Source organism: Eretmochelys imbricata, chromosome 11 (genome assembly GCF_965152235.1).
Source record: "Eretmochelys imbricata isolate rEreImb1 chromosome 11, rEreImb1.hap1, whole genome shotgun sequence".
NCBI lineage: Eukaryota > Metazoa > Chordata > Testudines > Cheloniidae > Eretmochelys > Eretmochelys imbricata.
In genome coordinates, this window is record NC_135582.1 from 36,895,789 (window position 1) to 36,920,807 (window position 25,019).

Here is a 25,019-nt window from a genome sequence, read left to right on the forward strand (position 1 = left end):
CTCCGTTCCTGTGCCTGCTGCCACAGCAGCCACCAGCTGTGGAGAGGAGTAATTTCAGGGAAAGTCCTGGAGTCTCAGAGTGGAGCATGCTCAGTCATTCTGTGTGGATGGCACATGCACAATCTGGTCACGTGTAGGTCCATGCTCAGTGAAGACAATCTTCAGAGAATTTAGCTGTCAAACTCTACCAAATCTTGATTGAGTATGTGCAAACTGTGACTTTTCAGAGACTTATAACTTGGCCAAATTTGAGCAGGTTTTCTTGGGGACAGCAAATTCCTGATGCAAAGGCCAGCTCACAGCCAAGTTTCATGACCCTCTCCAAACCATGGAGGTGCTAGACCTTCTTAATGCAACAGTTGTAAGATTTTTTCCCAAAACGGGTGAAACAACATATTTTTTCCCAAGCCTCATTCTTAGAAATGGGTAATCCATTTTATCTGAAATTTTCCAAAAATATTCACCGTGAGGCAGACACATGGCATGGAAATTTTCAGCCTGAATAGTTTAAGTCTGGCAAAGTTATAAACAACTGAAGACAGAGTCTTATAATAGAAACAACATTAACTACATGCATCACTGCCTGTGCTGCTTTTAATATGTTGCATTGATATAAGTGAGCCCAGAGACCCTACTATCTACTCCTTATTGCTCAGATAAAGAAACCCCACCAGTGAGTCATATAGTAGTTGTCGCCTCTGTATATATTTAAAGGCATAAGTGACACAAGCAGACCATAAAAGAAATAATCCAATCCAGCGCAAGGAGATCTCCATCTAAAGGAGGTAAATTACTTGATCTAAAGAGGCCAGGTACTGTATATAATAAAAATATCAGAATTTTATATACAAGCCCGCTTCCTTTTTGGTTGTTGTGCATAACAGTTACTCTTTGCACACAGTTATATAAAATATATGGGACATGACATTATTTCTATGATTACAGGTTTAAGAGAAACAATTTAAAAGGTGCTCAGAAATTCTCCCTCCTCTAAAATTCACAAACAAACAAAACACCCCCTCCTATTAATCATCCCGTATCATCTTCCCAATGTTGGCCAATAATAGAATATTGAATCACAGATTTATACAAATACGGGCTTGTCTACATGGCAGCACAGTCCGGACTATGGGAGTGAGAATTTTCGAGCATGCTAACATGTTGCACTCTAACTGCCCTATGTAGACCCTGTTGGCGTGAACTAAAAGGTATTTAGTTTGCATCAAAGGAGTCCCAGACTATATTAATGAGAACTATACCTGCAGTTAGAGCACAACATATTACTGTGATCTACAATTCACATACTCATACACTGCAATGTGCTGCTGTGTAGACAAGCCCTATGAAACACTACAATATATTTTGTTAAACAGAGCACTATAGGCCAGATCCAGCACCTGTTAAGGTTCCCATTGACCTCTATGTAAATTGGATCAGGTGCTTAAACCCCAATCCTGCAAACACTTAAGCAGGTGTGAAACTTTACTCCTGCAAGTAATCCCATTGAGTTTGCTACTCATGTGTGTAAAGTGGCACACAGGGCTCAAGTGTTTGCAGAACTGAGGGCTTATTCAGAATTCAGAGACAAGGTTTATTTTTGGCAACTTTAAAAAAATAAAAGTTTTGTGTACTAGTAATTCACACTACAGAAGAGGGTCAGGACATATACTGTACTTGAATGTCAAAATTATACAGGAGCCATCCTGTTGTAAAAATGCTATAGATTTTAATAATAATTAGATTAACAGGATTCCAGAGAAATGACTCTAAAAATGTACAGAATTCAAGATTATGCTATCCCTTCTAAAAGTTTTTTGAATTATTCCATAGATTTCTATTGAAGGAATATAATTATCTTTGAAATTCCAAGGATAATTAAAAAGAAACTATAGGAAGGTTGTAATTTTCTATTAAATTCTACAAAACTTTGCTATAAAATTTATATTGTAAAATAAAATTTAAAAAAACCTGCAAGTATTTTATATTTATAATGAAACAAACAATTGTGCAGTGTTATTTTTAAAGAGAAACATTTTGAACCAACCAGTTGAAAAGGATATGAATGTACCAAAATTTTAATAGCTATTTTTCTAAGAGGATTGAAAGGAGTTAAAATGTACAGGGCAGAGGTGGCACTGAATCGGAAGATTGCCTTCCCTCTATTCAATACTATAAAAGTCTGAAAAAAGAAAGAAAGAGCAGTTTAAATGTTTGCATTCTGCATTAACTTTTTAAAATAAAATTTTTTTTTTTAAATAATAGACAAAGTCTTACATTATGTTTCTACAGATAATTCAGAGAAAATCATATTTCTACATCCTTATTTTGGAAAGAAAACTTATTCCCATGACTTACCTGCTATATATTTGCTGTAAGGATACTACATTTGGTCATAGAATAATAAGGGTTTCATTAACTACACATTTACACACTTTTCTCTGTCACCTACACATAAAGTAAGGTGCAGAAGTGGTGAATTAAAAAATTAGTGAATATTTTATATCCTGATTATAACTAAATGTCTATTTTTCCCCTAAATACCAGAATCCTTCTCTCTTTGTTGCCTCTCCACAGCGCACACACACCCACCAAATCATGGGCCAGATAATAGGAGGGACTTTTTACTTAAAAATCTCTGTGAAGGATCCATCATTGACATTAACACCAATTATTCAACTCAAAGGGAGAAGTGGTGGTTGTTACCTGTGGAAAGTTGCCCCAAACCTAGAAGATCCCCTGCTGTGGCTCTGGCCCCCAGCAATATACCCAACTCTACTCTGGTTCCTGAGTGGTGCCCTCTATTGGAGCTGCACCAACCTGCCTGCTTCTCTCCGGCTCACCCCTGCTCCATGTCTCCATTCTATATGGGTCCAAAACCATACTTGTCTGGGAAAGGAGTGTACCACAGAGGCATCTGATCCCTGCTTCTGCATGGAGAAAAGGAGACTGTGTGTGGAGAACCCCTTCAGATATGGAACTAAAGACAATGGGGAACGATCTGGGCTGTATTTACAGTTCTGGTAATAGATTTCAGACATTGATGGTCTTCAAACAGCAGAATCAGATGGTATAGGCATGGATGAAAATTTTTAAAATAATGAATTAGTCAAGAGGAACACATTTATTTGGCACAAGGTTTTAAAGCCTGAATTAAGAGATTTCCAGAAACATTTATAATCAATAAATACATTGAGGGGTGGTTTCTAATGTCTGCTAAACAGCAAAAAAGCACTTACTATGGACTCACAACCTCCAGATTGTCACATATCCAAATGATGACCCTGTGTGCTAGATTCTGTATTTGTAGTTATGAGCTAGCTGACATATACGTAAACAAACAAACAAATAAATAAATAATCACACATTCTGCTGACTTTGCATGTAGGGAGAATACACCACCTGCATTTAGTCAACTCACATCCTTTTCTGAATCTTTCTGAATCTTTGAACACAGGCATATTACTGATACTGTTACAAATAACACTATCTTGCCAAAGCTACAGTTTTGCGTGGAAGCTGCTGGTGCTCCTCCCAAGTGCATGTATTGTTCCACTTTTTGAGGACCTGCATATGCAGCTCCAAGATCAGAATAAGGCCCCATCATTTCAAAAAATTTCCATTTTCCCCCTTCAATCATCACTCATTTATATCCGCAGTGAAAGAAACATTGTGATTTATCATTAAAGTCCTCAAAATAGGTATATTGATCCTGTGACTTATAAGCCAAGACAAAAATTTGATTTCTGTCACTCTCTTCTTGTCCCTCTCTGCAGCAGGACACCCACCTCTCAGCCTCCAACAAGACACCTCCCTAGACATCCTGACAGCTGCTGGAAAAGCCACCTCAACACTCTGAGCTGAAGGCTACCTCTGTCACTAAGATGCAATGACAACATCGTGCGGATTTCTCTCCATGTCTGGCCTCAGTTTCAGCTAAACTGCTGCATCTCAGCCTAAGATGGGCTTTCTAGTAAGGGAGAAGCGAGGTGAGACTACATTTCCCAAGAACTCGGACACAGCCACTCTTCCCCCTCTTCTTTGCCACAGCAATTAGGCTATAAGCCAGAAAATTAGCCAGTCCTTACAGTGTAAAACCATCAGGGCCAGATTTTGTTGTTTCTAAACAGGCCTACATTGGGGGCCAAGTGGAGCCTCACAGCCCCTTGGGGATCACCAGCAGGTTGCACGGTGCACCTTAAGGTAATGCAGGCTGCTCTTTTCTCCATGTCTAGTGGAGAGGCCTGAGCTCTTTTCCTTGCTGAGGTTGGTTTGCACACCTGAGCACTAATAGGGAGTAGCTTCTGTACCCAGAGTGGAGAGACTCAGATTTTCTCTTACACAGAAATGGGGATACAAGATGGAAAGGGTCTGTAAGCCCTCATTTTTACTCATATGCACAAGAGCCAAGGACAATATAGCCCTTTAGAATTAGTCAACTTCACAAAGGTTAATGAATACTGCTATCTGAACATGGACAACTGATATGGGTATTCACCTATGTACTCTGTTCTATTTTGACGTGAGTTTATTTTGCAGGTGTAGGACTGCTGGAAATTAAGCTATCTGCAATAAAAATGTAATTTATTATACAATCAGATCTATGTTTGTGACTAGCCACTCTAATGTCAAATAGAGGCTCTAAAATTTTTGTCTTTTGAGTCCAATTTCAGATTATCCAATATTAAAATGTTGTCTTTTGTGGTATATTTTGAATAAAAGATCATTTAGAAAGAGTAAAAAACCATCAGACCCAACATGCCTGCCCATTTTGTTTATCTTGATCCAATTTTTCCGTTTTTTTCACTATTTTCCTAAATCCTTGCTTTCTCTATATATTAATGGCATTACCTGAGGGATGAATTTGTCTCCAGATCAATTTGCATATTTTAATTTAATATAAATTTTAGTTGTGACTATATTCCTGTATTATTCTGTGCAAAATTATATGGAAGCTCAAATGCTATCCTTTGCAAAACTGTTTTTTAAAAATAAAATTTTAAAACACTGCAGAGAAAACTTAGAAACACTGTGGAATATGTTCTGAACTGCGATGAAGGCAAGAATATAGTGCAACCAAATATGGGCAGGATGGTGTTAAAAGGGTAATGACAATGGGGAAAGAGTGTGGAAAATATGACCCAGTGAGACAGAGAAGGAGAAGTTAATAGGAAGCTTGAGATGAAGGGGGACTGGTGGAGGTTGGGGGTGCCAAAGCAATGGGAGAAAACGCAAACGCATGAGAAGGATACAAAGAACATTGTGTGAGAAACAGCTGATGGAAGCGAACTGAAATAGCTGGATATACTAGCAGGAGCCAAGCTTTGGTGTGAGAAAGTATATCTGTGTCAGCCAGACCAGGAGAGGAGATGAGTGCTGGACAGTAAGGATAGATAAGAGAGACAAGAGTTGGGGGGAGAAGCTGCAGAGACAGCCAGGAAAGAGCTGTTCTTCAATATGGGTCAATATAAACGTATGTGTGTGGCACAATGAGAGCACTGCAAAACCTTTACATCAGAGCAATCATGGGCAAGCTAAGAGGATGAAACTAATAAGAGCACTACATTCAGCACTAGGGCCAGCCACTCCACCTTTAATTCACCTAATTTTGCCCTGCTATTGAAGACATTTCAGAAGATTGTGTATCAATGGCAGTACTTAGGGACAATTGGTACATGTTGATGACAGAGTAGTTGAGTGATGGGGTACACAAACCCCACACTGGGCTGGAAGGGGTTAAGGGACAGTCCTGGGCCCAGGTACTCCACCCCTCCAGAACATGCTCCAGATGGAGAAGGGGTTGAAAAGGGAGCAACCCAGCTCCCAGAAAGGCCTCCCTGAGGGAATAAGAGTATATGCTGAGCCCAGCTGGAGCTGATGATTTGATTAGCTTTTCTTTTGACCTTATCTGGGACTGAAAGTTAGGAGAGTAAAGCAGTGGTCGGAAGTGACCCAAGGAGAGTAACTCAAGGGGTACCTTAGAGGGCCAGACACTGTTGACCCTCCTAGGGTCCTGGGTCAGAGCCAGGTGACATGGGTGAGCCTCAGCTCTGCTACCACTATAGGAGAGACTCAAACCACCTGTTCAACCCACCATACCTCTGATTAAAGGAGGACCAGGACTGTAAGACCAGCTCACCGGGAGGAATACTAGGGGTGCTAACCACTAGGCAACCTAACCCACAAGGAACTCTATTAAGTGTAGTTAAGGTAGTCTTAACTCTTTGTTGCCTGTTTTGTCAGTTTATATCAGACTGTGATATTATGTCAACCCTCAAAACAATGTTTTCTGCTATGTTTAAAATGCTGTTCCACCTTACATAATGGCTGTGTAAATAGGAAAAATTATCTGTGCTTAGCTGAAAATTTCCTTTCTTTGTGAAGTGAAGTTCATAGGTCTGCTATAATGGGTACAGCCATCTGCTTGCAGTTTGGGGGCAGAATTAGATCAGCGACTGGCAGCAGGGGAATCCCCCGCTCCTTGAAGCTCCTTACAACTGAAATAACTTCCACTGCCAGGATAATTTAAATCTACTTTCCTAATTACAGATTGTGTTAAATATACTTTGAGGAAAAAGCACAATAATGTCTCATACTGCAGTGTGTGGTAAATTCCATCTAATGACAACAAACCTCAACAATTTCCATCTCTCTTCGGGATGATACATTTGTTTCCTGGGTGGGCCAGATCTATAGACCTTATTACTCTAACAAAAGAAATTTTCAGGTAAGGATGAATAAATTCTCCCATTTTTCTTTGTGCTGAGATCCACAGATTTGCTACAGTGGGATTTTCATACCAGTATGCCTCCACAGCAGGAAGCAGGATCAGCCTGTAAATGTGGACAACCAAAACAAGGTACATTATATATAAATATCACTTCCATCTTCTCAAATTTCTGCCAAAAGAAAGGAAAGCGTATTGGCTAAGCCTGGATGAACAAGATGCAGAATTTTGTGAATTTCTATATTGATGGCCATGTGGTATCTAACAAATTTTAATATAGGATACCAGACTGCTTTGCCCTGAGATTCTCTGTGTGCCTAAGGACTGGACTTTGATGCTTAACCAAAGGAAGAATATTTCTTGAATATATCTGGAGAACGACTGCTATGACAGTTGTAAGAATTACCTCTCTGAATTAACAGTACAATAATGGGTTTCATTAGAGAAAGCTCCCCATTTCAAATAAAAAAACCCCTCACCTGATTGGAGATAGTAGCCCTCAGAAGACCTAATCATGGATAGGTATAACAATACCTTCTGCAGGGGTTCAACCTGGGCAGTGCTGTGAAGAACAAAATGAGGTTCTAATGTTGTTCTCTGTGACCTTGTGGGTTTGGAATGTGATCTAGACTGTACAAAGCATTTAAGATGGGGATTTGTACAATCCTTCCTTTTCTTGAACATATTGATAACACTGGACTACAGAGACCTGACCCTTTTTTGACCACAATGAAGCCATTCTGGAGGAATGGTTTAACATGATAGTTTTACTATGGACTTTGCAGCAGCCAATGGAACGAGTTCAATTTGGTGGCTTCTCTTTTGGGGTCCATGAATGTAATAATCACTTCATCCAAATATTCATTTTAGTTTGGTCTGTTCCCACCTGGAGGGTCCATTTTGCAATAGCAGACCTCCTTCCTCAGTGAGACAGATATCTCAAAATGCTTAGTCAAGCCTGAAAGCCACAGTCTCTTCAGTCAGAAATGCATAAACAACATCACTGCTGCTCTCTCATTCCTATCTTATGTATTATTGTGTGGAGCAGTGGAAAAGGTGGGAAGTCATATAGTAGAGACCTTGCCCAACTTTGTGAGATATCATTCACTACCATGCATCCCAGATCCTGACAACAGAGGCCACAGGGCACTTTATTTACTGTTTCCAGATGCAAAGAGATCAATCATCAGCCCAACAAACTGATTTACAAGTAAGATATTTCTGTGTGTAGTGGCCACTCTGCTAATCCAACTTCTGCTGTGTCAGTCTTGATATACCTCTCCTCCTTGGTGGACAGAGACAGCAAACTTTTCTCCACCCAGGACAGGAGAATTTCTCTCTGGAGTAGGGCTGATCATGCTCTCCCTAGTGATTATGAAAACGCTATCAAGATATGTTGACTGTCGCAATCAGAACTGGCCTGTTTTCCATGGAAGGAGCAGTTCTCTTAGACCTCAATGAATCACTGTATTCCAGAGGGTTGATGCTGTGCTCTCTCTTTCTGGTACCCATTTCCTGAACTGTGTCAGGAAGAGCCCTTGAAAATTAAATTCTGATTCTTTGCATTCACCAGTTGTGGGAGCAGAGATTATATAATTAGAGCTAGGTCTCTGCCAACAGATGAGATAGGGTAAGACACAGAAGGCATCCCTGGAATTACTGGATCATATGAACTTTGGATCCTGGAAGCTCTGTATGTGATCAGAACTCCCAATTTGCTCTAATAAGAATTTGATTTTTGTTTTTGTGACATCACTTGTTTTCCATTACAGCTATCTTCATCTCAAGTTAATATTCTTCTGAGATAAGACTTTGTACCTGGTAATATGACTCCTCAGCCCAGATCTGTGACTGATTTCTCTAACACTGTGCATCTGTGTTTGGCCTGAATCCAAGGTACTCCAGGAACTACATTACTTTGTGTGTTTCCTTCATTTTTCTGTACAGAGCCCTGATCAGAAAAATTGTCCAAAACAAGGTAAGCTAATTTCCTTCTCTAAAGCCAATATTATAGCTACCATGATCCTGAAGAGACGCCCCAGGAGTAATGCAAGATCAAATGGTAATGACTGATTGGGATGGTAGGATGGGTATTCTATGGAGACAAGCTCCTTTAGGAACTTATTTATATGTTTCAGACTGAGCCTTGGTCTGCTTGTCCCTGCTTCTCTGATGCTAGAAATAGAACAGGGAGTGGGTTGTAATGCTGTGATCTGAAATAGATGATGTCTACTTCGATTCGTGTCATGGCTTTTCCATGGGTTGCAGAAACTGGGTTGGGACAAAACTGTTCCTGAAATTCTCGCACACTACAGGGTATCTCCACTGGGCAACATTCACTGACCTCATTTGATCAAAGCTATAAGAAGCCCTTCTGGTCTCAAATTGAAAGAGCATGGAACTATTCAGGGTTTTAATTACAATTATGGCTGGCTGGGAAACCTGCAGATAGCTCTAAATCAGTAGAACTGATTCTGGCTACTAATTGCAAACTAATTTTTTCTTGTTGTACTTCACAAACTGCTTCAACTTGCTATATGACCTTTACTCTTTTCCATAGCATCTGACAGGATTGCAAGTCGACTTTTCTAATGAATCATAGAATCACAGACTTTAAGGTCAGAGGGGACCATTATGATCGTCTAGTCTGACCTCCTGCACAATGCAGGCCACAGAATCTCACCCACCCACTCCTGTAACAAACCCCTGACCTATCTCTGTGCTACTGAAGTCCTCAAATTATGGTTTAAAGACTTCAAGGTGTAGAGAATCCTCCAGCAAGTGACCCGTGCCCCACACTGCAGAGGAAGGCGAAAAAACCCCAGGGCCTCTGCCAATCTGCCCTGGATGAAAATTCCTTCCCGACCCCAAATATGGTGATCAACTAAACCCTGAGCATGTAGGCAAGACTCACCAGCCAGACACTAGGAAAGAATTCTCTGTAGTAACTCAGATCCCACCCCATCTAACATCCCATCACAGACGATTTGGCCTATTTACCATGAATAGTTAAAGATCAATTAATTGCCAAAATCATGTTATCCCATCATACCATCTCCTCCATAAACTTATTGAGTTTAATCTTGAAGCCAGATAGGTGTTTTGCCCCCACTGCTCCCCTTGGAAGGCTGTTGGAAGGCTGCTCCCCTTGGAAGGCTCTGATGGTTAGAAACCTTTGTCTAATTTCAAGTCTAAACTTCCTGGTGGCCAGTTTATATCCATTTGTTCTTGTGTCAACATTGGTACTGAGCTCAAATAATTCCTCTCCCTCCCTGGTATTTATCCCTCTGATATATTTATAGAGAGCAATCATATCTCCCCTCAGCCTTCTTTTGCTTAGGCTAAACAAGCCAAGCTCCTGGAGTCTCCTTTCATAAGACAGGTTTTCCATTCCTCAGATCCCTAATAGCCCTTCCCTGTACCTGTTCCAGTTTGAATTCATCCTTCTTAAACATGGGAGATCAGAACTGCACACAATATTCCAGATGAGGTCTCGCCAGTGCTGTGTATAACGGTGCTAACACCTCCTGGAAATACCTCGCCTCATGATGTGTCCCAAGACCGCATTAGCTTTTTTCACAGCCATATCACATTGGTGGCTTATTGTCATCCTGCGATCAACCAATACTCCGAGGTCCTTCTCCTCCTCTGTTACTTCCAAGTTATGCGTCCCCAGCTTATAACAAAATTTTTTGTTATTAAACCCGAAATGCATGACCTTACACTTTTCACTATTAAATTTCATCCTATTACTATTACTCCAGTTTACAAGGTCATTCAGATCTTCCTGTATGATATCCCGGTTCCTCTCTGTATTGGCAATACCTCCCAGCTTCGTGTCATCCGCAAACTTTATTAGCACATTCCCATTTTTTGTGCCAAGGTCAGTAATAAAAAGATTAAATAAGATTGGTCCCATAACCGATCCCCGAGGAACTCCACTAGTAACCTCCTTCCAGTCTGACAGTTCACCTTTCAGTGTTACCCGTTGTAGTCTCCCCTTTAACCAGTTCCTTAGTCACCTTTCAATTTTCATGTTGATTCCCATCTTTTCCAATTTAGCTACTAATGCCCCATGTGTAACCATATCAAATGACTTACTGAAATCGAGGTAAATTAGATCCACTACGTTTCCTTTGTCTAAAAAATCTGTTACTTTCTCAAAGAAGGAGATCAGGTTGGTTTGGCATGATCTACCTTTTGTAAAACCATGTTAGATTTTGTCTCAATTACCATTCACCTCAATGTCCTTAACTACTTTCTCCTTCAGAATTTTTTCCAAGACTCTGCATACTACAGATGTCAAACTACCAGGCCTGTAGTTACCCGGAACACATTTTTTCCCTTTCTTAAAAATAGGAACTATGTTAGCAATTCCCCAGTCATATGGTACAACCCCTGAGTTTACAGATTCATTAAAAATTGTTGATAATGGGCTTGCAATTTCATGTGCCAGTTCCTTTAATATTTTTGGATGAAGATTATCTGGGCTCCCCGATTTAGTCCCATTAACCTGTACGAGTTTGGCTTCTACCTTGGATGTGGTAATATCTACCTCCATATCCTCATTCCCATTTGTCATCCTACCATTATCCCTAAGATCCTCTTTAGCCTCATTAAAGACTGAGAAAAGTATTTGTTTAGATATTGGGCCATGCCTAGATGATCCTTGACCTCCACTCCATCCTCATTGTTTAGCGGCCCACTTCTTCTTTCTTTGTTTCCTTCTTTATTTATATGGCTATAGAACCTTTTACTATTGGTTTTAATTCCCTTTGCAAGGTCCAAATCTACATGGGTTTTGACCTTTCTCACTTTATCTCTACATGTTCTGACCTCAATAAGGTAGCTTTCCTTGCCAAACCCTCTCATCTTCCACTCCTTGTAGGCCTTCTGCTTTTTCTTAATCACCTCTCTGAGATGCTTGCTCATCCAGATTGGTCTACAACTCCTGCCTATGAATTTTTCCCCCTTTCTTGGGATGCAGGCTTCTGATTGTTTCTGCAACTTTGACTTGAAGTAATTCCAGGCCACCTCCACCTTTAGATCCACAAGTTCTTCAGTCCAATCCACTTCCCTAATTTCCTTAATATTTTAAAGTTAGCCCTTTTGAAATCAACAACCCTAGTCACAGATCTATTTTTGTTCATCCTTCCATTTAGTTTAAATTGAATTAGCTCATGATCGCTCAAACCGAGGTTGTCCCCTACAACCAGGTCCTCACTACTCACCAAAACCAAATCTAAAATGGCATCCCCTCTTGTTGGTTCAGCAACTATTTGGTGAAGGAATCCATCAGCTATCGCATCCAGGAAAATCTGAGCCCTATTATTATTACTAGCACTTGTCCTCCAGTTTATATCTGGAAAGTTAAAGTCTCCCATGATCACACAATTCCCATTAGTATTTACTTAATTAAAAACATTAAAGAGGTCTCTATCCATATCCAAATTGGATCCCGGTGGTCTATAGCACACTCCAAGCACTATCCCACGGGAGGCTCTAGTAGCTTTCTTCCCCAATGTGATTTTTGCCCAGACAGACTCTGTCTTATCCTTTCCATCACTTCTTATTTCTTTACAATCTACCTCATCATTGATATACAGTGCTACTCCACCACCTTTGCCTTTATTTCTGTCCTTCCTAAGCAGCACATACCCTTCAATACCTGTACTCCAGTCATGACTACTATTCCATCATGTTTCTGTTATCCCTATAATATCTGGTTTCACTTCCTGCACCAGTAGCTCTAGTTCCTTCATTTTGTTACCTAGCTCCTCGCATTAGTGTACAAACATCTTAATTTTTGCTGTTTGGCTTCGCTCACATTCTTTACCCTATTGGGCACAGACATTCTACCACCAGTATCACCTATTAGACTAGTATCTACACTACTTCCTCCTTATGTCCATTCCCCTACCCATGGCTGTATCCTTTCTTACGTTGTCTTCTTCCCTCTCAATGCTAAAATCTGGTGTGGACATTATCTGGAGATCTCCCAACCATCTCCCCCAAATTCTTAGTTTAAAGCTCTCTTAATCAGTTAAAAGCTCTCTTAATCAGTGCCAGCCTCCATCCTAGAAGTCTATTTCCCTCCCTACTCAGGTGAAGTCCATCCTGAGAGAACAGTCCTCTGTCCATGAATGCTTCCCAGTGGCCATACATCCCAAAGCCCTCCTTAAAGCACCACTGCCTGAGCCACCTGTTGATCATCATAATCTTGTCACACCTTTGTTGCCCTTCTCTAGGAACAAGCAGAATCCCACTGAAGATCATCTGAGCCTCGATTTCCTTAAGCGTCTTCCCCATCCTGGCATACGTTGATACGTTCCAGCGAGAATCTAGCCGTATCATTTGTTCCCACATGAAGGACAATCAGTGAATTCTTTCCTGCTCCCATTAGGATCCTCTTCAGCCTCAGGTCCACATCTCGTGTCTTAGCACCCGGCAGACAGCACACCCTTCTGTTCTCTGGATCAGCTCTGGTTACAGGCCTGTCTATTCTTCTCAGTAAGGAGTCCCCAGTCATGTAGACCTGCCTTTTCCTGGTGATGGTGCAATTCTCCGGTCTATCCCCTGTGCCCTCTGGCTGCAAGTCCTCTCGATTCCTATTGTCCCTTGCAATCCTCTGCAACCCATCCTGTATCCTCCTGGGGATCATATTTGGTGTTGTTATCTCCACTGACTCTTCCACTCTTCCCACAGGATTAGCTGCTCTTCTCTTCTTCCTTGCCTTCTCATCTTCAGTGACCACCTGCTGTGCCCCTTCTTCATTTTCCAACTCCAACAAACCTGTTCCTGAGCTCTATTTCTCCTTCACTAGCCCATCTGTTCCTCTGCCTGTTCTCTTAGTCACATGCTTCCACTGTCCACCCAGCAGTCTCCCCTCAGAGTTCGTTGGTCCTGCTTCCATCTGCAAGTCTGAGCTTTTCCCTTCAGCCTCCTCATGTCTTTGCTCCATCATCCACTCAAACCCCCTTCTAAACTCAGCCAGAGTTTTCACCTGCATCTCCAATCCTTGGATATTTTCTTCCATCAGCTCTGTCAGGCGGCACTTCATGCAGACAAAAACTCTTTCCAGGTATCCCCTCCAGGATCATGTACATGCCGCAGCTTCCACATCCAGTCATCTTCATTGTGTCTTCCAATGCTTGGGTCACTACTGCTGCTGCCTCTGTATCTGTCATAGCCATCTCACCTAAGTCAAATACCTTCTCCAACAGAACTCCCACTCAAACTCCCCTATTTACAGCTCTGTTTGCTGGCTCCTGTGCCGCTGCAGCTGTCTGTGCCGCTGCCTGACTGGCTGGCTACCATTATAGGACCCCTAATCAGGGCTCTGCTTCTCTCCCAGCACACTGCCCATACCAGCCTCTTCTCCTCCAACGGAACTCCCACTCAAACTCCCCTGTTTACAGCTCTGTTTGCTGGCTCCTGTGCCGCTGCAGCTGTCTGACTCTGAATAGCCTCAGCTTTCCATAAAGTTTCCCATTGTATCACTAAAATAGCTAGGGACTGATTTGTCTAAGCATCTTATCCCAAGAATCACAGCCCCATACACCTGCAAGAAACAGATTTGACCACTTCCCCCCACCCACCACTCTTCTTTCCAGGGAGAAGCCTTTAGACCATGTGATTTTTCAGTTCAGAGTGTCCACACTTGCAATCTCCCACTCATGTTAGCGTTGCTTCTGAAAGCATCCCAGGGCACTTAGGGTATCAGACAACTATTCATATTGGTTGGATGGTTTGGTTTTTTCAGCCTGAGGCTTTCATGCCCAAAGGACAGGGCTAAGACAATGCCTGCCTAGACTTGGCTGCCTGTGAAGGGCCTGTATAGTGAGGAGGATACTCTTTTAGGTAAAAATATTCCCCCCGTTAGAAACACCAAACCCCTGACCACCAGAAAAAATAGCCATGTTTGTCTCCAGTAGTGATACCTGGTTAACTGATGCACACTCAGGAATTTTCTGGGCTTATAAAATGGATGCTGGGGTAGGAGGCTAGTATAGAAACAAATAAATGGTGGGCCAAGAGGCTACTTACTGCCTGAACATTAGGGCATGGGAACCCACAGTGGCAGCTGGAAATAACAGCCCAGTAGCTAGGGAATGGTGACTGCAATAGCAGCTGGGGGACGGTAGACCAATATTTTCCCAATCTTTTAGGTGTTGCAGGAAATTTATCCTCTATTACACTTCCCCAAGGTGCACAAGGACGGATATCTAGCTATAATTTGGCTACAGTAGCTGCAGACCTCTTTTACCTTGTTTCACAATACTCAGCACATTCTGGCCTGAATGTTGGGGTGTTTATGTTTGTCTGTTTTTTAAAAATCTAATTCTCTAATTTTAATTAGGATGGCTGGACTTCCTTCCTGAAAGAGAAAGTATTCCCTTTGTGGAGATCTGGGTATGTAGGAATCAGTGCATGTCTATGGCCTGGAGTTTTCTGCATGGATTTGCCATGCTGCACTCTGTGAGGGGGAGCCAGGTACTGAGGATTATCTGCCCTCCTGCACTCTGTGAAGAGGAGAAGGGATGATATTATTCTTTTATTTCCCCTTTGGGAGTTTGTCCCCATAATACTGCTTCAGACAGGGAACAAAACTGGGCTCAGAGACTGTTCCAAAAGGTATTTCTGGTAGCTACCAATTGCCCTGTCCTTAAAGATGCTGGTCTTATTTGTCTCCCTCTCCCATATAAGCCTCTTCTGGGACTCTCAAAGATGGGCTCTCCAGATGTTCCACCCATCTCTATTGCATGGCATTTACATGGGCCAGAGAGGTCTGTGTTTTTCTGGGAGGTCTCAGCGTGGTATATAAGTTGGAATTTCAGGAGGACCACAGGCTTTTATAAAGGTGACATTGGGGCAGGAAGCTAGGCCTGAAGGCTCCTTACTGTGCACTCTGCTATTGGCTGTGTCAATGCTGTGTCTTCGTGTCCTCCACCACAGTCAGAGGTATGGCTGCTGGTGTGGGCTATGCGTATTCAGCCATGGTCATCCATCTGGTGTGCTGCCCTTCTAGCATCACTTCCCTTATGGAGATGGGGAAACAGGGGCTGCTGGCCCTGAGGTAGCGTTGCCAGGTGTCCAGTTTTTGACCAGAACACCCAGTCGAAACGGGACCCCGGGGGCTCCAGTTGCTGACTGGGCTGTTAAAAGTCCAGTCAGCGGCGCAGTAGGTACCTGCCTGCCCTGGCTCTGCACGGCTCCTGAAGTGGCTGGCATGTCCCTGCGGCCCTTAGGTGCAGGGGAGGCCAGGGAGGCTCCCCGCATTGTCCCCGCCCTGAGCGCCAGCTCCACAGCTCCCATTGGCCGGGAACCTGCTTGACTGCCAGAGCCTGCGATGAATTGTGGGGCAGTCAGGTATATCACTTTACTTGCAGATTTTACATGGAAATCAGTGAGACAAAATGAATAAAGAACTGGACTTTTAAAAAGGTAAAATATGTGATTTCTGTAAAAGGAGGCCAGCAATTTAAAGAAAATTTCTCTCAATCTCATACAGCGTGAATGGCACAGAATGGCTCTTTCAGTGGCACCAAAGATTGGCCTGAAGTAAAAGTACTGTTCTGACACCATACTTCCACTTTCTTTTTATCTAGTCAAAATAGAATTGTAATATAAAATTTAGCAAGCTAAGTCACACTTAAAATACTGCACTTTGTGAAAAGTCAAAAATCACTCTTTAAAATTATATATCTTAGTATTTGTATGCTCCCCATCACCACAGTGTCTAATATTTACAGTGATAAATTGAAACCATCACAAATCATCAATTGATACTGTAGCTAACGTCTTTTAGAAAGCTTCACATTGCTGGGGATAATGCTGCAGCTGCTTTCTGCTGCCTCTATATTGAACGCTGAGGCAGTGTAACAGAGAAATCCTGCAAGGACTCTAGAATATTTTAAGGCTAGCCGTATGTGCAAACTCCAACAGAAATGTCCTAATTGCTTTTGGTCTTTCGGTCTCATTCTGGTATCTTTTGCTTACTTGTGTGTTTCTTGATCTATACCATACATCTCCTAAATACTTCAAAAAGCAAATATACTGCTAGGTCTTTTCTATCAAGGCAGGTGCATAATACCAAATAAGGTAAGGATTTTATGTAACTGCCAGTTCCAAATCTGCAATAACCTGGAGAAACACCTGCTCATACAAGCGCCGAATTTAATCTGCTCCTTTTAAGCATATAGCAGATATGTTTGTCTAAATGTTAAATATTAGGGCTGTCGATTAATCACAGTTAACTCACATGGTTAACTAAAAAAATTAGTCACAATTAATTGCAGTTTTAATTGCGCTGTTAAACAACAGAATACCAATTGAAATTTATTAAATATTTTGGATGTTTTTCTTGTTCAGACAATCGCTAAGACAAACTAGTTTGTTTACATTTACAGGAGATAATGCTGCCCTCTTCTTATTTACAGTGTCACCAGAAAGTGAGAACAGGCATTTGCATGGCACTTTTGGAGATGGCATTTACATGCCAGATATGCTAAACATCTGTATGCCCCTTCATGCTTCAGCCACCATTCCAGAGGACATGCTTCCATGCTGATGACGCTCTTTAAAAAAACGCGTTAATTAAATTTGTGACTGAACTCCTTGGGGGAGAATTGTATGTCCCCTGCTCTGTTTTATGTGCATTGTGCCATATATTTCATATTATAGCAGTCTCGGATGATGACCTAGCAGATGTTATTCATTTTAAGAACACTTTCATTGCAGATTTCACAAAACGCAAAGAAGGTACCAACATGAGATTTCTAAAGATAGCTACAGCACTCGACCCAAGGTTAAAGAATCTGAAGTGCCTTCCAAAATCTGAAAGGGATGAGCTGTGGAGCATGCTTTCAGAAGTCTTAAAAGAGCAACACTCCGACGCGGGCAGCATCATCGCCTGCAAATGTAAGCAAATGTAAACAAACTTGTTTGTCTGAGCAATTGGCTGAACAAGAAGTAGGACTGAGTGGACTTGTAGGCGCTAAAATTTTACGTTGTTTTATTTTTGAATGCAGGCTTTTTTGTACATAATTCTACAATTGTAAGTTCAACTTTCATGATAAAGAGATTGCACTACAGTACTTGTATTAGATGAACTGAAAAATACTATTTCTTTTGTTTTTTACAGTGCAAATACTTGTAATAAAAAAAATATAAAGTGAGCACTGTACACTTTGTATTCTGTGTTGTAATTGAAATTAGTGTATTTGAAAATGTAGAAAACACCCAAAAATATTTAAATAAATGGTATTCTATTATTAACAGTGCGACTAATCACAATTAATTTTTTTAATTGCTTGACAGCCCTATTAAAATATTAATAGGAAATATTTATATTTATTGTATTATGCACAGCAGCCTCACAATAGCTTGGTGTCAGCTATTCTTCAGGTTCAGTATAAATGCTCCTCCATTTATAAAGAAAAGGGATAACAGAATAATACACATTATTAGGGGCTCAATACTGCATCAGAGAACCCAACAGTATTTTGCCATGGATTTCAATGGCAGCAAGTTATTTTCAATGCAAGCCTAGATTTTCATTTTATTTATTTTAGGCCATGTAATGTGGTACCTGGATGTAAACAATATATTCAGATATTATATTGCATTTAAAGCAAAAATAACTGATTTAATAGTAAAAGCAACATTAAGCTCCGCAAAATCATAGAATTGTATATATATATATATGTAGTCCCAAGCTCATCATGCAAATTAAGATGCTCACAGTACCATGAGCCCATGGTGATGAGCACGGTCAAAATACATGGGTTAGATAGAGACAGTTTTTTAGCATTCAGTTGCTAAGTGTTTTTCTATTTACTAATTTTTTGGAAGACGGAAATACATGTAAGTTGTTGACTATGAATACTTCCTCCACTTGTTACATATCCTGTTCCTTTCTACGATGCTCAGCTAAAACTATCTCCACACCCGTTGTTAAACAGTGGAATACCATTTGCATACATACGGTATGTTACATAACAGAACTCTCTTGTACATTTTATGTAAATTACACATTATGTACATGATGAAAAAATCCAAGCATTACCTTATGAAAGTGACAATGAAACATGCTTGATAATAAATACTTACTTTTTTATTGATGTAATATGGGTCCAGATCCTCCAAGGGCTCGGACACCATTCCTGGAGGTATGTCACCATAAATAAATGGAAGTGACTTTCCTGCCTCCAAGTCACTATTAGGTTTTGGGCCATTTTCATCATCATCTTTACGGTCTTGTTTGGAACACTTAGCCTTTTCTGCAGCAATGCGTTGTTCAATAGCTGCAAGAGACTCTCTAGTGAAGTAGTGGAAGCTGTCAGGTCCTGGTGGTACAAGCACTGACTGCTCCATCTTTTCATCCTGCTCATTTTAATTACCATTTATTCTCTTGCATAAGAAAGAGCTAAAAGAAAACAGAAAAAGAAAAGATGAATGTGTTAGAACAATCAAGGGAAAATATTATTTATTTAGTAATATTTAGTTTGCTTATGACAGCATCAGTACATGCAAATATAAAATACTAAAAACAATTTAAATGAAACTCGATTCAGCATTTAAAATAGAAATTTGATCGTTTTCAAAGGCACCTATTTGGTTCTTGATAAACCAACTATATATAAGCTGAAATCATTTCTCAGTTCTAGAAGCTGTTTAATCAATTTTTACTCAGAGTATTTTATCGGAGGGCTTGCCGATACAGTCTTTTATTGCAACTGATATTTTATTAATTATGAAAAAGAAAGTGGTCCCACTGCAGAATCTTCAGGGAACATATTGTTAATTATAGAAGGCCCAATTCAGCAACTCTTACTCATACTGAGAAGTAATTACTCACTTGCATATTCACAAGCAGACTTATTGAAGTCAATGGAAGAAAGAGATGCAGAATCAGGACCTAAACGAATAAAAATTGGCTCTATGTATTGCAGATAAGAGCTCTGCATTACCAAAGTATACGGTTCCTAAGATTACTTATACAGCACTTACTCTCTTTACAGTTAACAAAAACAATCTTTCTTCATATTTCTCTTTCATTTAAACAATTGTTCTGTATACTAGCATTTTCTTCAGTAAAGATGTTTACAAGTGAAGAATTAAAGTATTTTTAACAAACATAGTATGCAGCTTAAAAATAAGCATGGGCACAAAAAATGAGCACACAATAAAACTGCAGCTCCTGCATATTTTATGCTGCTGAATAATTTTCTGATTTTAGTAGGTACATTGTTTAAATGTGTGTTTGGGCAAGCAGTAGAGCACATCTGTCCTATCAGAATGTAAAGAGATGTCTGCAGTCTCCACCCATTGGCTGGCAGGGCTCTGTGAAATGATGAGGCAGCCTTTGAGGAAGGATGGAGGATCAGTGCCAGATCTAATACATTTTGAAAGAAGCAAGAGATGAGGAATGGCAGAGATGTGAGAAAGCAAGAGATGATAGGAGGGGAGAGATCAGCAGAGCTGAGAAAGGAGACTGAAAAAGAAGCATGAATTGCAGAAAGAAGCAGAAAAACAGAAAGGGAGGAAGAAATATTGGCAGGAAGAAATTAGGGGGCACAGGAGAGAGGAAAATTAATGAATTAGAAGAGAAAATGAAGGAGGGAAAATTAAATGAAAAAGTTGCACATCTGGAAGAAAGTAGTACTAAAATAGGAATAGAGATAAAAGCAATGAAAAAATGCCAAAAGAAAAGCAGACAGGAGAAGTGGAGGATAGAAGTCAGGGGTCGGAGGAGCAGGAACGGTAGAGAAATACAGAAGGAGTGGAAACCTCTATCAAGAAAAAAATGAATAAAAAGAAATAGAAATTGAAAGAGAAATAAGAGATGAGAGAATAGAGGAAGAAAGAAAAGCATATAGTGGAAATGGAAACCAGTAACAGATATATGCATGTAATCTTAAGCAGATGGCCCACAGAATTAAAGGCAGTATAAGTAAACATATATACACCTGCCGGTCTAATCATTCATACATACACCCACTGAGATGGGGGAGAAGGCCTTAAAGGGTTAAAATGTGCACTATATATTTACAATAAGCTACACTTTTTTATATATAAAAGAGCACATTTTCAAAGCACTCCCCACACTGTGTTTAGAAAATTTCCTGTGTTTTCCAACAGCCGCAAACTGGTGTTCAAGCTCCTGCAAAGCGCCCAGAGGAGCCCCTTTGAAACGTCCTTTCTATACAGACAGCTGGTGCACAGGAAGCCACACAAATTGTAGACAGGAAGGAGGAAGACTTTGGCCAGTAACAGTGGGAAAATCCCATATCCTATAAAAAGAGTTAATGGTTACTCTCTGTTCATGCAGAGTTCATTAGGTGTCCTCTGTCACTTTCACCTTTCTGTTCAGTGAACTGGATGGAAGTCAAATTCCTTCGGAAGGATAGAGGGTGAACCAAACCTACAGGACTTGAAAACGTAGGTGCATGAAATCTAGGTACTTTCAATCTGTTGCTTAGCCACCCTATTCAGCGACTGTGTTTACAAACAGTTGAAAAACAATACTGTATCTCCAAAAACATATCTGCATTTTTGCCTATAATTTTCCATTCAGAAAGTTATGTCTCATTATTTCTCTATAATTAATCCCAGATTATTCTTTACATTCATTATACTCTTAGTAATACATTTTAACATTGTGCTAAGATGTAGATGACCAACTATACCACTGCTATTATCTAGATGTAAATAAGTGGATTCTGCTAAACAAAAGATTCCACAGGAAAATCTATCAAAGTTAAATACTTTCATAATCTCTATACAAAAATAGGATACAGTCCCTTTTCTTACACAGCTCCATGTTTCTAATCATTTAGAGGTGCATGGGGGCAGGTTTGGCATGGGTTCAGTTTCTGCCACAGTAATTGTGAAACCAAGGGTGCAAAGCACTTCTCCCAGCCCACTGTGGAGAGGAAGGGAGGCCCTGACATGAGGGGGAGAAGGGAGAGGAGATGGGATCTGAAAAGCAAGCTTGCCCCTCATTCATCCTGCAGTGTTGGATCCTGTCCTAGGCACTGGTCCTGGCTTTACGCTTTGGGCATTGAGATGTGGTGCAGGCCCAGCTGCTTCTCTGTCATGGCTGGGACAAAGCCGAGTGGCTCTGCAATCCCATGTGCCAAGTTGCAACTCTCGGAGTAGGGAGCCAGGCCCAGCCCCGTGGGGCAGCAGCTGCCGCTGTGGAGTGAGCGTGGGGCAGGCTCACTCTCAAGGCAGGCTCACTTCCTGGGCCCTGTCCTCCCCTCCCATCCACACTGGGCTGGGATTAGGGTTGTGGTGCTGGGACAGAGGGTGCTACTGTCGTTAGTCCTTGCCCCCTCAGCAGTTTAATATGGTGCGTCTATTGAACTGGAAGGCTACATCTGCTCCTGGAAGTGCAGTTTTCATTAAAACTTAAAAATGAACGAAAGATGGATTACTCAAGTGTGTAAAGCCCTGGCCTCAAAACACTAACACAATATAACACTTCTCTCTTCAGAAATGACAAGAGAAACCTTTTCCATTTACATCAGTTTGAGTAGATCTTGTCAGCTGTGTGGAAGAGAAAAGGTTTTTTTTTAATTTTCTTTATTGTAGTTCATGAATTTATTCTTAAGTACCAGTAAAATGAAAATAATACTCTCTGGTGAAAAGAGGAGTGATGCACAAACAGATGAAGATGAAAAGGTCTAAGATGCACCAATACATATGCCCCACAAATGCAGGAAATTGCCTTTGTAGGATCAACCTTATCCTAACAGACTATTGCAAACAAAGACAACCCTATGGAGTTTGATTACTGAAGGGCAATGAGTAAATGCCCAACTATTACATTATCTCCCACTCAGCCATGCAAACACCTATTTAGTGTTTTGCTGCTTTAAGTGACCACCTATTATACCTGAATGTTACTGCCAACCCCGATCCCAGCTTAGTGGTCCAAAAGAAGATAAACTATCCCCAAGGTCCCTACCAATATATCTTTTAGATCTCAAAGTTTGTGACTAGTTCAGCCCTGTGAAAACAAGTACAATCAAACATTCAGGCAGAGTGAAAGCCATCATTTAGCAGCCAATATTCTATCAACGGAAGAGACCTCCACTAACATTACCAGTAGTGCTTACCATCAAGAAAGAGATGTAACAGAAGTGCTCCTAAAGCTCTCTGCTTCCCAGGGGGTTCTCTTCTCCCTCTCAGAAATGAAACCCACCCACTGCAGGACTACCATGAAGGGAGCACATTACACTTAAACATAGATAACAAGAAAAGCCTATATAATATATAGGTATATAATATATTCTTGTCTCTGGCTGGCTTTTGGAACAGAGAACACAGTGTGCACTGATACAGTGATCACAGACTGTTTAAAGGAATATTACCATTTGTGCAAGCTTATAAAAAAGGTAAATAGTATGACCCAGGTAATTATAGGCCTGTAAGCCTGACATCAATCCCAGGCAAGATAAAGGAGTGGCTGTGTAATGGGGGCTCTCAACCCTAGAGCACCCCTGGCAGCCTGGTCAGCACTACCATTGGATCCCTGCTTCAGTTTCCCAGACATTTAATAAGTCCAATGAGGCTTGAATATTGATCAGAGCCCCTTCAGGGGTCTAATTTTTCAACCCCAAAAGGCAGAACATCATATGAATAGGTCTTCCCCTCAGCATTTCTAGCAGGACTGGACAGAGGCTGAGTCAACCTGAGTCTGTCAAACCCCCGTTATGTCCAAGATTGCTTAATGGTGAGGCCTTCGTGACCCAGAACCCTCCCCTTGAGTCAGGGACCTCTTGTCACTAGCTGGGGGAGGATCATGCCTCTTGGGTCAAGGTCCCTATGGATGCCAAACCACAATGACCCTTTCTCAGGACAGCACACAATTTCTCTCTTTTTCCAGAGCTTCTGCAGTTGCCTGATGAAGTCTTTCATAGGAGTCAGGTTTCCCTGAGACTTACATTCCTGGTCTCTTCCTTTCTAAAACTCTTCCACCCAGGAACATTCTTCCTTGGGTTCCTTTGCTAGTGAGCCCCCTCTAGGACTGCCAACTTTCTAATTGCACAAAGTCAAACACCCTTGCCCCAGACCCAGCCCCTGCCCTGCCCCTTCTCACTCCATTTCCCCTCCCTCCCTCCCTCACTCTCCCCCACCCTCACTCACTTTCAGTAGGCTGGGGCAGGAGGTTGGGGTGTGGGAGGGGATGAGGACTCTGGCTGGGGGTGTGGGCTCTGGGATGGGGCCGGGAATGAGTGGATTGGAGTGTAGGAGGGGGCTCTGGTCTGGAGCCAAGGGGTTTGGAGTGCGGGTGCTGGAGGGGGTGCGGGCTCCAGGGTGGGGCAGGGAATGAGGGGTTTGGGGTGCAGGAAGTGGCTCCAAGCTGGGACAGGTGGTTGAGGTGCAGGAGTGGGTGTGGGCTCCAGCCAGGCGGTGCTTACCTCAGGTGGCTCCCGGTCCATGGTGCAACAGGGCTAAGGCAGGCTCCCTGCCTGCCCTGGCTACCTGTGGCTCCTGAAAGCAGCCGGCATATCTGGCTCCTAGCCGCAGGGGCGGCCAGATGGCTCTGTGCAGCGTGCGCTGCCCGGCCCTGCAAGCACCACCCCCACAGCTCTTACTGGCCGTGATTCCCCACCAATGGGAATTGCAGAGCTGGCACTTGGGGTGGGGGCAGCGCGTGTAACTTCCCTGATCGGCTCTGCGCCTAGGGGCCATAGGGACATGCCAATTGCTTCTGGGAGCCACGCAGAGCCAGGGCAGGCAGGGAGCCTACCTTAGCCCCAATGCATCGCCAACCGGACTTTTAACGGCCCAGTCAGCGGTACGGACCACAGCCACCAAGGTCCCATTTCAACCGGACGGTTCCGGTCGAAAACCGGAGGCCTGGCAACCCTAGCCCCCTCACCAGATTCCTGAAAGCTTTGTCTATAGGAGTTTTCTCTTTCTATATTCTGGGAACTGTTCCTCTCCCCAAGAGCCTCCTTTTATCTTGCCCAGTGCTTCCCTGCCGAATTAACTGCCTCCCAGTAACTCAATGAGCTAACTAATCCTAGGTGAACCTGAATGGTCTCATTACCCCGTATGTCTCTTTCCTATCCTTCTCCTTTTTCCTTCTGTCTAATAAGAATCTGGCTTAGCTGGCCAAGACTGTAAATTTTGCACCACCGCTGTAAATCTGTGACTAGGCAGAGGCAACAAAAAGCAGTGCCCTAAACACCCCAATGCTGGTACTCCCGGTCCTGGAGTGGCTAAGACCGTGCATTATGTCTGTGTTTCTCCATCAGAAAGGTTTCAAGCAAGAGTCAAC

At 41.9% G+C, this 25,019-nt stretch overlaps 1 protein-coding gene across 7 annotated transcripts in view; it reads right to left on the reverse strand.

Annotated features, from left to right (window-relative positions):
* Positions 1-19,099, reverse strand: part of LOC144272506 (sodium channel protein type 1 subunit alpha) — a 120,398-nt gene extending 101,299 nt beyond the window's left edge. For all 7 annotated transcript variants that reach the window (XM_077830622.1, XM_077830621.1, XM_077830619.1 and 4 more), the window contains exons 1-2: positions 18,836-19,099; positions 2,061-2,179 (exon numbers count right to left, since the gene is read on the reverse strand). In XM_077830622.1, the coding sequence (XP_077686748.1) occupies positions 2,061-2,179; positions 18,836-19,099 (383 nt within the window). The remainder of the gene's footprint in view (positions 1-2,060; positions 2,180-18,835) is intronic.
* Between the last annotated feature and the right edge of the window lie 5,920 nt (positions 19,100-25,019).